Below are 15,124 nucleotides of genomic sequence, written 5' to 3'. Positions count from 1 at the left end.
ATGGTAGCAGAAGTTGATCACTAACTTCTCAGGTCAGCACCATAACACCCAGAAAAGATATGAAATTCTAGCATCACTGGCTAACAGGAGTTGTTTTTTTTGATATTTTTTTTCTCCTTCCAGTGATGCTGCTAGGGCTGCACCTGCACAGCAGCCAACCATTTCCTCCTACCCCTTCTTTCAGAGCTGAACCACACATGAGCATACTACTTCCACATATCTAATTGGAATATGGAAACACCTTTCTTGCCATCAGACTCCAGCCTGTTACAGCACATTGCCATGCAAATAGTACAGTGACATCAGGATTTCTTCTAATAAAAATTTTGCAACAAAGGACTTCATGGCCCTTCATATGGTCCTTACTTGGAATAGTCTTCTACTAAAGCAAGGACTTTTTCTTGGAGAAGGAGGGATTTTGCTCATTTAATCATTACAGAATTGTTCACTAACAACTAATATTCTTTATAACATCAGTGCCGTGTTTTGGAACGGGTTTCTGATTACAGGATAGCTGTGGTGCTGCACAGGAAAACTGGAAAGAAGGATATGTGACATCTGTGAGAAAATAGCTAAAGAAAGTCATTTTTTAGAAGAGGCTACAATATCTAAACATTAAGCAAAAAGAACTTTGTCTCTTAATTTACATTCCATACACGCTATATTGTCTTAAAGTAATATAAATATTTTTAATACACTTGGGTTTCAAGTATACTGGTGTGAAGACCTATTATAAAGTTAAATGGAAAAAAGAAAAGAACATTAAATTCTTACCTGGAAGTGTTCAGTATTCAGTTTAAAACAGGATTACAATTCTAGTTTGAACAGCTCTGTATGAGCCTTTCCTGATTCCTTTGTTTCTCAGGATCTTTACCAATAGGATTGTATGCATAATTTGGTTACACAGGTGCAATATCTTAGGAGTATGATTTCTATTTCTATCTCATTGCACTTCATCACCTTCCTAAGTTATTCCAGAATTACTTGCATTGCCTCTCTTGAATGTGAATAGAACTTGTAAAAATATTTCTAGCCTTATCTAGAAGTCTCACATTCTAAAACAAGTAAACCAAACAGATCTAATCCTTATAGAAAAATAGGTTTATTGAACAAGTGCATGGGCAGGCATGAAAGAGTCTACTCGTACATTTAGTAGCCAGAAATGAAGAACCCTGTCTAGACTTTTTTTTTTTTAAATCAATGTCTAAGAAAATCATTTGAAATCTCAATGCAGTGCTGTTCATTTTTATTTATTTTTCCCCTAGCTTGTTATGTGTGTTATGTTCTGTCTTCCTAACATTAAGGTCCATCTCAAACATTCTCTGTCAAAAACAGAATCAAAAGAACATAGCAAAGTTAGCAATCAGAGTTAGATCCACATGCATCAAGTTAAAAAAAAAGGGAGAAGGGCAGAAATAAGCATGTCTAGTTGTTTCCTAGGGGTTCCCCATAGTTTGCATAGCGTTCATGTTCCAGGTCACTCAGCACATTTCTTTTCTTGCCAGGAGTTCCAGCCCCGACGTCAGTACGAGGGTAAGTTTGCAATTTGTGCAATTCTTGAGACAGTTTGCCCAGCACACAAGTACTCAGACTGGCACAGCGTTTGGAAATAGGTCTATCCAGGCTGCAGGGGGAAAAAAAAACATGCCCAAAAGAAGAATAATCTCAAACATGCATGGTCATGCATTTCTTCCCTAGATAAATATATATAGTTAGGAAACTCAAAAGAAAAAAAAAAAAAGATATAAAAAATAATCTCTCCACATCACATTCCATGCAAGGAAGGTTCATACAAATGCAATTAGAAAGAAAACACTATTTTTTTCCAATGAATTCATTTTGTTGATAAAGCAAGTTAATTAGCCTTTCAGATGCTCACAGTCAGGGGACAAAAAGATTTTAGTTTCCATGTATTCAGCATGCTGTTTAGTCTCTCATACATCACCATGCTTGCAATACAAATCCTGTTAGGATAACGCAAATGTTCTTGCATGCCTTTGCTCTAGGGGAGGAGAGTGGCGCTGCGTGCATTAGGAGGAACACCTCCCCTCTGCCAGGGACTTTCCATGCCTTACAACAGCATGCACTTTCACGACAGAGAATCCAAGAGTGATTGAATGTCCTCTAACATTCCCACTAGGAAAACGTACCTTTTGCTGTCATATTTTAATATAACCCCCTCATTCAAGCTCAAATCGCCCTCCACTTTCAGTCGTAAGAGACAGATAGAAGCAGGTTAACTAGGTGGAAGCCATTCTCCTGATGCCATTGTTAGGATGTTTCTGCATTATCCTTTACCAATTAGGTGACTACAGCTAGCCATAACCCCACCCCCCATCCTCCCCCCAAAAAATAAATTACTCGGCTTGTGGAGGGTCTGCTCAGATGGCTCTTGCTGGGTATCAAACACTAACACTGCTCAAGTGCCCTTCTTCTGCCCCAGGACCATGGTCCTTACCTGTTCCCCTCAGAGGCTTGCTCCAGTTCTTCTGCTGTCATCTGTATGAACTCTTTCACCAGTGCATTTAATAGTCTCCGGGCTTCATAGTCACTGAGCGTCACTCTGTCTGTTATGGACTCCAAGCCAGGTCTATGCAGAGGCAAGCAAAACAGGATGAATACAGCCCAGTCTGCTAGAGAGAGCCATGCACAGGGAGCAGAGTTTGTCACGCCTTGCTCTGTGTCATTGACAGTGTCTTTCACCGGTGCGAATACATAAATTGTGCTCATGCACAGCATTAGGTGGTTTATATACATAGTTAAGAAAAGACAGTATCATAAAGAGCATTAGAAGAAGCTAGCTTTTGGTAGCCCTTTCTCCTCCTAGGTCTCTAAAGGAGATTAAATATTTCCATACCATTCAGATCAAGCACTCAGCAACAGGACCAGCTTCTTACCTGACTGGAGCTGCTTGGAAGCTATCCATCTGGCACACGACCAAGGCATAAACAGCAAGGAAAGATGAAATCTTCAGCATAACCATGATTTCCTCTCTACAACAAAGAGGTACATCAAGCAATGGCTGTTTTCCAATCCCCTCAATCCTATAAGGTCACCATTTCCTAGCTGCAAGTAGCACAAATGCTAACAGCATTTCTTTTCAGTATTAGCTTTTGACTGCTGTTGATCATTCCCATTTTGCTTTGGTTTTCTCAGAATTTTAAAATAACTTAGCGCTATTATGGGGGATAGAAATGCAGCTTTTTGGAGTTGAAGTTCTGTACAGCAGCATTCAACTTAATGCAGACTCTCTCTTAAACTGTCTGAACACACAGTCCTCTAACTAACTACTGCATACAATGTCATTCAGTGTGTCCATCACAAACGGGCAGTCACGGGAAAAGAGTTGGGGGAAGAGAGAGAGAGAAAGAGAGAGAAAAATGCTTAGCGTATAGCATTACTACTGTTAGCGGTTTCTCCAAAACTGCTTGCTACTTGGCAGTTAGCACGCTAATATCCCAGCTCAGGCTAAGCTACTTTCAATAAGCATTCCTATTCTGAAATCAGAAAAAGAGTAAGTTCTGTAAGAAAAGCAGTCACAAGAACAAAGCCCGCAGAAGAAATTTTCATCGATTTGCTCTGAGATACACCTCTGCTCCTCGAAGCACCGGCTTCTTCGGCTCAGATGAGCACCCCTGCGACTCCCCCAGGAGCTTCGCTTCTCTTAGCTCCCGGTTGCTGCCCCGCGACAGGGAGCCCGAGGGCCACGTTCTCCCCCCTGCATACACACACACACCCCTCAGGACCCGCACCTCCGCGAAGAGCAGCGCGTCGCGGCCCCGCGCAAAGCTCCGCACCCCGGCGCGGAGACGGAGACGGGACGCGGGGGAGCCCCCGGAGGACGGCGCTGCGGGAGATGCTGCGGGAGATGCTGCTGCTGCTGCTGCTGCTGCTGCAGCGCAGCGGGCAGGGCAGGGCGCGGTGCTTACCGGCGGTGCGGGGCGATGCGGAGCAGAGGCCGGTGGCGCCGCCGAGCCGCGGTGCCGCCCGCCGCCCGCCCGCCGCCCTTTATCCCCGCCGCCGCGGCAGCCTGCGTGGGCGCCCGCGGGGCCCCGCCAACCAATCGCCGCCCCCGCCGCCCGGCCCGGCGCTGACGTCATGCTCCGCTCCGTGACCGTCCCATTCACAAAAATCCGCCGGCGGCGGGGCCGGAGTGTGTGTGTGGGGGGGTCATTCACGGGCCGATCCCCGCCGCTCCCCCGGCGCCCCGACGGCTGCGTTCGGGCGGGAGGGGGCGGCCGGGGCGCCAAGCCGGGGCAGGGGCGCAGGGCAAGGACGGGAGGGGCGCCCCTCGGCAGCCCTACGGTCCCCGGCGGGGAGGGGGCGCAGCCCGGAGCTGCTCCGCGGAGCGAGGGGCCCTGGGCAGCCGCCCCTCGAGGAAATCCTCAGCACCACCGTCATCCTCAGCACCACCATCAGCATCATCCTCACCACCATCAGCATCCTCACCATCATCCTCACCACCACCATCATCCTTAGCATCCTCACCACCATCAGCATCCTCACCATCATCCTCAGCACCACCATCATCCTCAGCACCACCATCATCATCCTCACCACCATCATCATCCTCATCACCACGGCCACCGCAGTAAGGGCGCCTCTCCCGGGCAGGTGCACGGAAGGCACTCGGGGCGGGGGCCGGCGGTAGCGGATTACCGGGCAGCTGCCCGCCGCCCCATGCATCACCCGCCGAGGGCCCTTTGTCAGGGCGCGGCGGGGCTGCACCTGCCGGCAGGATGTTTGCCGAGGGGGCCGGGAGGAGCAGGGGGGCCGGTAGCCGTGCCTCTCGCGGCTCGGACCGCGGCCCCTCGCCGCCCGGGCCCCCGCGCACCGTGCCTCGGCTTTGGCAGCCGGGTGCGGGCCCCCGGGGGGGTGTTAGAGGAGCCGGGGGCGCGGGTAGCGCCTGGCGAGCCGCGGAGCAGGTGCCGTCGCGCTGTAAGGTTTTTTTGGCTTCGAAGTTTAAGGAGTAGCGCGGAGTCGCTGCGCCGGGCACCCGCTGGGGGCTTCTCCTTTCCCTCGCCGCCCGCGGTCGCAGCATCCTCTCGGCGCCCCGGCCCGCAGCGCCCCGTGCCCAGCCCGCTCCCGGGGCTTCGCCCCTGCGGCTTCCCCGCGCTCGCTCGCCGGGCACCCCTCGCACGCCCCCCCGGCGAAGCCTCCTCCTGCCCCCCGCCCGCCCAGCTGGAAATTTCGTTGTAAATGGCACGTCTGTGGCTCGCAACGAGCATCCCTTCCAGCTAGCCTTGCCGAGGCTGCGTTTGCAAACAGCGGGTAGCACCTAAAGGAACGGTCGGCTTTGCTGTTTCAGCGTGACTTGGACAGCTCCACCAGCAGCTGTAAAGTGTGGGAACTTAAATGAGTGAACTTGCAGTCAGACACCTCTCAAACTGCACTCTTGCTTTCCCCTTCCTCTGTTAACAGTTAATCGTTCAGATACTTGCTTTGGGGATTTATTAACTTTGCACAGAACATTCCTCTTTTAACCTTACAAAAAATCCAGGCGACCCTGCTGGAATAATGTATTTCAGTTCTTCAGGGGGAAAACAAGTTGCATTTCATCTTTCAGTTGATTCAGTCGCTCCAAGCGCTTCTCTTGCCAATGCAACTCAGCCACGGGCTGGAGCCTGCAGGATGAACTGACTGCAGGATTTCAGCTGCCAGCATTTCTACTTCAGGCTTTCACAGGAAGAAACATAAATTTACAGCAACAGGTATTAATGCCAATAGATATAGTTTTGTGCACGTAAAGATGAAATAGTACTTGGATGTTGGCAAGCGCTTAGGCTGCTCCTTGCCAGAGCTAATGGAGGGACTCCCGGCTTGTTCTACTTTTTTTTTCCTCAGTTATACGTCAGCTGGTCTCATCAGATCTATTTTCTTCTTGCAAACCTGTCTTCTCTCATACATAAGACACAGAAGAAAATTTACAAAATAAAAAGAACTCCAAAGATCAGTTGGTCTATTTTAGAGAGCTGTCAAAAAGATGCAGAGTTCCCACAGGATAAAGCTCTCCTGTTGCTAAATGAATCCAAAACCAGAGGTTAAGTTTTCGTGGAAAAACTAGCACAAAGGGGTGCCTATGAGCACTGCACTAGGAAAGCAAATGATTAGGGAAACAAGGAACTTGTTCTGCTTTTTTTCATTGCCTGATAATATAGCAGGTAAAATAATCAGTTTCAAAAGAAATAAACTAAAGAGCTATAAAATATATATTTTTTAAGAAATTAGATTATCTAGTACATCCTACAGATCTGACTAAAAGGAATCTCTTCTCCTAATTTATTTAAGTTTTCAGGAAATAAGAAAAATCTGCCCTATTTTAAAGTGACTTTCTCACTTGATAGAACTTCTTACAATATTCTACTATTTTATGTTTTTTACCAATACATTTTAAAGTGCAACCATTTTTTTCTACTATACACGTTCCCATTATACCAACGAACCATAGACACTGCAGTGAGGTTCTTAAATGTTGCCAGGTGACATGCTGTTAAACAAAAATATCACATTTATATATTACACTGCAATTTTTGTTCAATTATAAAAAGTAATTCTTCGAGATAGACAAGGCTATGAGCTGCATAGATAGAATTTCCATCCCCAAGTATGGTTCACACCTGACAAGAGAGGACTCTTCAAAAAGGAAGGGAAGCCAGGGATGATGCCACAACCCACAGATGCAGTAAGTTATTCCTGAGGCAGGTGAGCATCATTCACATCTCTCTGCTCTCTCTAAGCATGGTTTTCATAGCACCCAGCCAAACCTTTTGCAGATCAGGACATTTCATGATAAAACCAGCTATAAAAATCACATAGTCTTTATCTGTGTCTCTGCTTGTCTGTGTTTCATGTGGGTGCCTAGTCTAATTCAGCATCCTGTCTCTGTGAATGTCCAGAAAGCATTTCCACTTAAGCAGACTACAAACCATGCAGGGGAAAGTGTCTCCCACAAAAGTGTCTTTCTAATGTTTGATTGCAATCCATTCTGCAGAAAAAATACCTAAGCTGAGCCACAGTTAACCACGTCATGCTGTTGTAAAAGAAAGCTGTACAATAACAAGAGTATCATATTTAAGACCTGAAAGCTAATCCTTACACTCTGCTTGTTGCTGATAAGGTCTCAGCCAATGTACTCTGTTCAGGATAGCACAAGATAACTCAAAAAGACTCAAGTAAAGTGGAGAAGTCCAGAAAAAAAAAATAATAATAATAAAATAAGTCATTAGAAAGCCCATAACATGACTTAGAAGGAAGAAAAAAAGAAAAAAAAAAAAAAAAGAAAAAAAAAAAAAGACACGAAGACTGGAGAAACAGTTAAAAAAAAGGAAAGACTACAGAAAAGTGTGATACCAAAACCATAAATACTTGCCATGAGTCTACACACTGGTACTATATTCAAAACAGCAAAAATATATGTGCTTAAAAGTAAACAGGGGAGGGAGATGCCACACATTGGAAAGACTGACACATTGAGATTAATGACATGTAACAACAGGTTGGATTGCAGTTACGGCATCTCTCTCACTGCAAGGTTGTATGGCATGGTAGTCTAACGTCTGTCAGGAGTGACATACATAGTTGATAAGCTCTGGGGATGGAACAAGATCAACTAAACTGCTCTCTTCAACTCTTCCATCTCCAGTTTCTGTGATTCTGTAAGTTTAATAGATAGAGACTTGTGTAAACTCTGAAACGTAACACCTCTATCATCCAAACTTTTGTTAGCGCTTGCTCTTGGAGATGTTACTTCCCTTTGATCTGATCCTTTGCTTAATTCTGCTCCAACGGCCTCCAGAAAGCCATATTCAGGTTTAGTGTGAGCTCACATAAAGCTTGTCCACAAAAATATTTGACCGTCCTACAAATCTTGCAGTTTGGTTTAAATTTGGCCAAAACAATGAGAGCCTCTTTTTAGAAAAATGCAGTGCTTTAGTGAGAAACAGAACACTGACATATATCCCAACACTAAATGGTTTTCTTTTTAACAGACATCAAAATTCAGGGTGCTTCAGGAAGTACTTTCTCAAAAATGGAACTGCTATTCAGCTAATTACTGAGAAATCTATGAATCAGTCTGGAAGCAAATTCAGTTCTTTCAAAATGCCTTCGAAAAGCTCCCAGACTGAAATATGAAAGACATTTTAAACAGAAGATCAATGCTGGATTGTTTTAATCTCACTGAAACCTTCCTAATGAGCCTTGGCTTTGAAGCAGTTTCCCTGTATATATTCAAAATTCAGTGCAGAATAATCTTTTAAAACAAAGCAAGTCACACCATCCTGCACTGCAGTTCCCTTGCACAGGGAGAAGTGGGAGACTTCAAGGAAGCTGGCTATGGCTTCACCATCTTCTGTCCTGAATAACCACAGCTCAGCCTCTGTGCAGGCTTGCAGAGGCTGCAGCCCTAGCTCATTCCACCTGGCAAGACCTCCATCCTCGAGAATTGGCAAAACTCAGCTGCACTCCAGCCAGAGCCAGTTCTGTCCCCGGTTGCAGCTCCAAAGCTCTGACAATGGAAATCCCTCAAGGGGAATTCTCAGCTCTCCAAATGCAGCCAGGGCAGACCTGCAGCATGACCAGAGCAACAAAAGGGGGACAGACTGCAGCGGAGAGTCTCACTCTGAAACTATTTCAGAATTGGCACCTGTTCCCACTTCATACGTTCTGCTGCTGAGATAAGAGTTGAACAAACTCCTTATCTGGAAAGCAACTTCAGAGCTGAAAACTAACCTCGTTAAGCAATAGCATTGTCATAAAACTTTGTTTGAATTGCTTACACAAGTGCTACGCTACTATCTTATATGTCATCAGAGTACGTCAGCAAAAATCTGGTGAGAAACTATACTGTAGATCCTCAAGTTAATCCCATGTTTGTTCTTTACAAGACATAAGGAGCCTGGAAGATCTCATCTCATTATTACATTCTTTGTTCTGATAATACTGAGGTCAGATTAAGCCACAGTATAACTTAATGGTTTTATAAACCCATTCAGGGACCATTCAGTTGCCCCAACAATATCAGCTGCTACAGCTATACATCCTTGTTGATACCAGTAATGGCACCAGAATCAGGAGGACCAAATGCAATTGTCCCTGAGCTGGTTGTTTAATTGTTTGACTCTTAACAAAAGCCACTTGGGCAAAGATTTACCTGTACTAGGTACCAAAATAAATCTCTCTACTTACAGTGCTGGTAAATAGTACATAAAGGAAAAAGCTATTATTATCATAATAGTTGCTAATCTACTTATATCGGAGTTTCTGGGAACCAGTAATCATATGAGAACATCAATTAAAAAGACATGCTTCTGTTAGCATTAAATTGACCTAAGTATATTTTGAAAGATTAAAACATAAGAGCCAGCAAATAAAATATGCCAAAATTATTTTTAAAGGCACAATCTTTACACCACTATCGTAGTTTTCTGCATCTGACCGACAACATAAAATGCTTCGGCACAGTAGAACTGTGATTAAGGAGATGTTGGTTTCCAGCCACCAAACATCAAATTCACAGGAGAAAACTTTAGATGGGTTGTTCTGTTTTAGCAAATCATAAAGTGCCATCATTATTATAGGTTTAGCTAAGAAGGTACTGTAATTCAGCATTCACTGAGATGAACGAGTATATATACCTATAGCATAGAGATATGCTACAAAGAGTTATGTAATTGTAATAGGTAATGTCTGCACATGATTCTAAACTTGTCAGTGGGCTCATGAAATTATTTTTGTCACCAAGATGCATGCACATTTCACACATGCTGATATAGATTCCTTTCATTTTCCAAAGTCTGCTTTAAACTGCAGCTGAGTACAGGTTTGTAAAATATTTGATGGAACTTGGGAATGACTTCATTTTTCTCTCAAGGGTGTAACAGAGTTTTAATCAGAATCTTCATATTGTTACTGAAAGAACAGTCACATCTATGGGTATGTTTCTTCAAATTCCTTCAAAAGTCAAAGCTATGTAAATGCATAGTCATTCCCTGTCAAAGAATTGCTTTCTGCTTTTCTTGAGAAGACAGAAACATAATCATCTGCTGTTACTCTACTGTCTCCTTACAGAATTTATGATGTGAAGTAATTGTAAATCTTGATGACCAGAATGTTTTAGAATTTAATAAAGATACATGCTTTAATGGGTTTCTTTACTCAGCCATCATTTTTTATAATTGAAATAAAAAAACCTTTACTCATCCTATGAGTTTGCTCATTTGATCATCAGTGATTAAGATGAGTAAAACCTTCCCAAAGTAGCAATTCAGCACACGCTACCCCCATGCTCTCGAAAGAATGAAAGAATGAAAAAAGAATCAGTCAGGAACTGGCAAGGAATCTGCCCTTGGACAGCCCATTGGAGTCTTGCATCCCTAAACCTCTGTTCTTAAGTGATTTCATCTGTCCACAATGGTTTATCACTTACTTCTGACAACTTTCAGTCATACTTATCCATGCTGTTCCTTTTTCCTCCATTTAATCACGCATCCTTTAGAGGTTCTCAGGTCTTTAATCTTGGCTGATTGACCACCTTTTACATTTGGCTTGACCAAATCTGATTTTACAGCTCTGCAACGATGTTCTTCGGTTTCAAATCTCTTCTCTTACAGTGGATAGCACCACCATGTTTACTCCATCACCAGGGCTAAATGCTACGGTAAGGTCAATTTTGATTGTTCTCTCCCCTGCTTGAAGATAACTCTCAAATCTTGTCTGTTTTTTGTTTGTTTGTTTTTCCTCCACATTAAATCACACAGAATTACAGAATCACAGAATTGTAGGGGTTGGAAGGGACCTCCAGAGATAATTGGGTCCAACCCCCCTGCCAAAGCAGGTTCCCTAGAGCAGGTCACCCAGGTGGGCGTCCATACGGGCCTTAAATATCTCCAGAGAAGGAGACTCCACAATGTCCCTGGGCAGCCTGTCCCAGTGCTCCGTCACCCTCACCAGGAAGAAGTTCTTTCGCATGTTGGTGCAGAACTTCCTGTGCTCCATTTTGTGGCCATTGCCCCTTGTCCTGTCCCCACAAACCACTTGAAAAGAGGTTGGCCAAACCCCTCTGTCTCCCACACTTAAGATACTTGCAAACATTGATAAGATCCCTTCTTAGTCTTCTCTTCTCCAGGCTGAACAGCCCCAGGTCTCTCAGCCTTTCCTCATAGGGAAGATGCTCCAGGCCCCATATCAACTTTGTGGCCCTCCGGAGATCCCTGGAGATCCCTGTCTTTCCAGGAGATCCCTGTCTTTTTTGTACCAGGGAGCCCAGAACTGGACACAGTACTCCAGGTGAGGCCTGGCCAGGGCAGAGTAGAGGGGAGGATCACCTCCCTTGACCTGCTGGCCACGCTCCTTTTAATGCACCCCAGGATCCCATTGGCCTTCTTAGGCACCAGGGCACACAGCTGGCTCATGGTCAACCTGTCATCTACCAGGACCCCCAGGTCCTTCTCCTCAGAGCTCCTCTCCAGCAGGTCATCCCGCAGCCTGTACTGATCCATGCGGCTGTTCCTTCCCAGGTGCAGGACTCTACACGTGCTCTTGTTAAACCTCATTTGGTTTTCTCCTGCCCATCTCTCCAGCCTGTCCAGGTCTCGCTGAACAGCAACACAGCCTTCTGGTGTGTCAGCTACTCCTCCCAGGTTCTTATCATCGGCGTAGTTGGTGAGGGCAGACACTATTCCCTCATTAAGGTCATCGATGAAGATGTCGAACAAGACCAGACCAGCACCAACCCCTGGGGAACACAGCTAGTCACAGGTCTCCAGCCAGACTCTGTGCCGCTGATCACCACCCTCTGAGCTCGGCCAGTCAGCCAGTTCTCAACCCACCTTACTGTCCACTCCTCTATCCCACACTTTCTCATCTTTGCTAGCAGCATGTCATGGGAGACAGTATCAAAAGCCTTGCTAAAGTCAAGGTAGGTGACATCCACTGCTCGCCCCCCATCTACCCAGCTGGTGATGCCATCATAGAAGGCAACGAGGTTGGTTGAACACGATTTCCCCTTTATGAATCCATGCTGATTACTCCTCATAACCTTATTCTCTTCCAATTACTTGGAGATGGCATCCAGAACAAGCTGCTCCAACACCTTTCCAGGGACAGAGGTGAGACCAACTGGCCTCCTATAGTTTCCTGGATCCTCCTTCTTGCCCTTCTTGAAGACCAGAGTGACATTGGCTGTCCTCCAGTCTTCAGGCACCTCTCCTGTTCTCCAAGATCTTTCAAAGATGATAGAGAACGGTTTGGTGATTACCTCCCTAACTCCCTCAGCACACATGGATGCATCTCATCGGGACACATGGATTTGTGTGCGTTGAGCCCACTCAGATGCTCCCGAACCACTCCCTTGTCAACCAAGGGGGAGATCTCCACTTCCCAGACTCTTTCTCCCCCCTCCAGGGTCAAGGAGTCCCGGAGGGGAAGTCTTTGAAATAAAGACCAAAGCAAAGAAAGCATTCAGTATCTCCACCTTCTCAGCGTCCCCAGTTACCAGGACACCCCCCTCGTTCAGCAGGGGACCCACATCCCACATTATCCCTAGTCTTACTTTTACAGTTTACATACTTAAAAAAAATAAAACAAAACAAAAAAAACCTTCTTATTATCTTTTATCTCTTTTGCAAGCCTCAAAGCCTCATCCCTAGGTGGGCTTTAGCCTTCCTTGTCGCAACCCTGTAGGCCCTGAAAACACTCCTATACTCCTATCAAGAGGACAGGCCCTTTTTCCACATTTCATTGACCTTCCTCTTCCTTCTGCTAAGCCACACAGGTCTCCTGACCCCCTCCCCAGATTTCCTACTCTTTGGGATGCACCGATCCTGAGCTTGGAAGAAGTGCTGTTTAAATGTTGCCCAGCTCTCACAAGCACCCTTGCCTTCTAGCAATCTAGCCATAAGATGCCCCCAAGTAGGTCAAGGCTGGCTCTCTTAAAATCCAGGGTAGCAATCCTACTTTTTGCCTTACTTCTTCCACCAAATTTGATCTTGAACTCCACCATCTCATGGTCATTGCATCCCAAACTTCACATCCCTAATAAGCCCATCCCTGTTGGTAAGAACAAGGTCCAGAAGCACCCCCTGCCTTGTCGGTTCCTCCACCACCTGCATCACAAAATTATCTTCAACACATTGAAGGAACCATTTGGACTGCATGTGCGGGGCCTTTCCCAACAGATATCTGGATAACTGAAGTCCCCATGAGAACCAGCACCTGGGATCGCGAGGCTACTTCCAGCTGCTTGTAGAAGGCCTCATCGACCTCATCGTCCTGATCTGGTGACCTGTATTACACCCCCACAACAGTGTCACCTATACCAGCCTGCCCCTTAATCCTCATCTGCAAGCTCTCCACTTGTTCATCACCCTCCCCCAGGTGGAAAGTCTAATTAAAGTCTATTTCTTGATTTACAGCCAAACATTTAGCCTTTTCTTCAGTATGTTTTTTTTTTCTTCTCTTCTTAGGTCTTTCCTAAGGTTTTGTTGGTTTTGTTTCCTCTTCAGAATGCTTGCTGCCAAAATTATCAATCACCTGTCTTTTCTTTTCTGACACAGATGCTGTGGAAATCATGATCCTCCTTGTAACTGAGATTGTGATGACACCATATAATTATACACTGTATAATTGCATGGTGTGTTTGGCATATTAATGTTTTTACTCCCATGAAAATCAATATCATTTTCATTTTGCAAGTTAGCCCTGTGTAATTGTCTGTAGGCAGTGAATAAGCATTTCTCCCACAATTTTGAAGTTTGTTTTTCCGATCAACCAGTCTGTGTAGCTCTGTTCACCTGAATTTGCCGAGCAAAAGCGTTTGGAGACCTCCATTTTTATTATTTTTTTTTTTAAATATATGCACTTAAGTATGTTTGAATCTATCCATTTGAGTTCACGTGCTTCAGAACAGCTGCTCAAGCACAGTGAATTTTAATCCTTGGCCATTTCTCCTCATTCTGCCTCTGGCTGGAGCCAAGCTGAGGCTGAATTTCTTGCCCTCTTGTGAGAAATCTTAGGCCTCTGACCTTGAAATGCTGACATTTTTGCAGATATGGCCAAAATAATTCAAGACACCAGGAAGTATCATATTGAAAGGAAGGACAAATAAATAAGTGGAATGAAAAAATAAATTTCCAACAGTGCTCAAACCACTTCTTTGTATCCTGAGAAACTGGATGAAATTTTGGTATGGAAGGCTGTCAGGCTGTCATTAATACACATTTTACAGGCATTTTACAGCTAGGGCTGAGAAAGGTGCTGAGGCCTGTGGAACTGACTTCTCATTGCATGAAGATTTACCCAAAAATCAGAGTCTTTCACTGCACTGACCCATGGAAACCAGCACAGAGTTTGGTCAACCCCCCCAACCAGCCTTCAGCACATGACAACACACAGGCATCAGCAAGTCTGGCTGAGAAAACTGGATCAGCATTGCTGCACTTACCTTCAATAAGTTACTGGCATATTGTTCTGTAGTACCTAAGTGACATTTATCTTTCCTTCGCAGTCTGCCCATCCCAGGCAATTATGAGCAAGGACCGTCTCTAAATCTTGTTCTCCTATTAGACTTTATAGTGTTGTGCCCTATTCAGCAAGCACCTAGGTAGCCTGTCTGACTGCCATAAAGCCTCGCTGCTTTCTTGCAGCCAAAACACTGTACTTGGTCACTTCCCAGCTCCCCTCCTTGTTCCCCATTCCAGCCACAGTTCTTACCTCCTCTCTGTGTCCGCAGAGCAGTGGCCTTTGCTATGTTTGATTTCTTCACCACCTGCCTTCTGAGCAACATATGGGGCCCTCCTCAGCCTTCGTGCCATGTACTCTCAGGTCACAAATGCCACATTTGAAACAGAATGTCCCATCACAGAAGCGTACTGAGAATTAAGCATTGAATAGTTAGATTATCAAGTACGTATTTGATCTGTAATGTTATGAATTGTAATTAAGTACATGGGTATAAATTCTTTATCATTTGAGATGGCAGAATTCTTACAAATCTACAAAAAGAAACTAAATTAGAAAGAAAGGAAGAAAGATTGAGCTGGGAACACACGGTATAGAAATCATAACCTGGCAGTAATCCTCCTGTTGTGCCTAAGGTTTACTGCCAGTGTGAAGTTGCACTGATGGA

General features: G+C 45.0%; 1 protein-coding gene across 1 annotated transcript; it reads right to left on the bottom strand.

The window, feature by feature from the left end:
- Nucleotides 1-1,425: 1,425 nt before the first annotated feature.
- LOC311209728 (calcitonin) lies at nt 1,426-14,808 on the bottom strand (the record flags this gene model as incomplete). The annotated part of the gene is made up of 4 exons (XM_084287240.1): nt 14,710-14,808; nt 2,898-2,993; nt 2,459-2,590; nt 1,426-1,624 (listed from the first exon to the last, which is right to left on the bottom strand). Exons 2-4 carry the CDS (start codon nt 2,981-2,983, stop codon nt 1,426-1,428), a joined length of 417 nt encoding a protein of 138 aa, XP_084143366.1. The 5' UTR covers nt 2,984-2,993; nt 14,710-14,808.
- Nucleotides 14,809-15,124: the final 316 nt, after the last annotated feature.

This window comes from Netta rufina (genome assembly GCF_964035555.1).
Source record: "Netta rufina genome assembly, chromosome: 5".
NCBI classification, from domain to species: Eukaryota; Metazoa; Chordata; class Aves; order Anseriformes; family Anatidae; genus Netta; species Netta rufina.
Note: the sequence above shows the minus strand (reverse complement) of the source record. Positions and strands in the feature narration are given on the sequence as shown.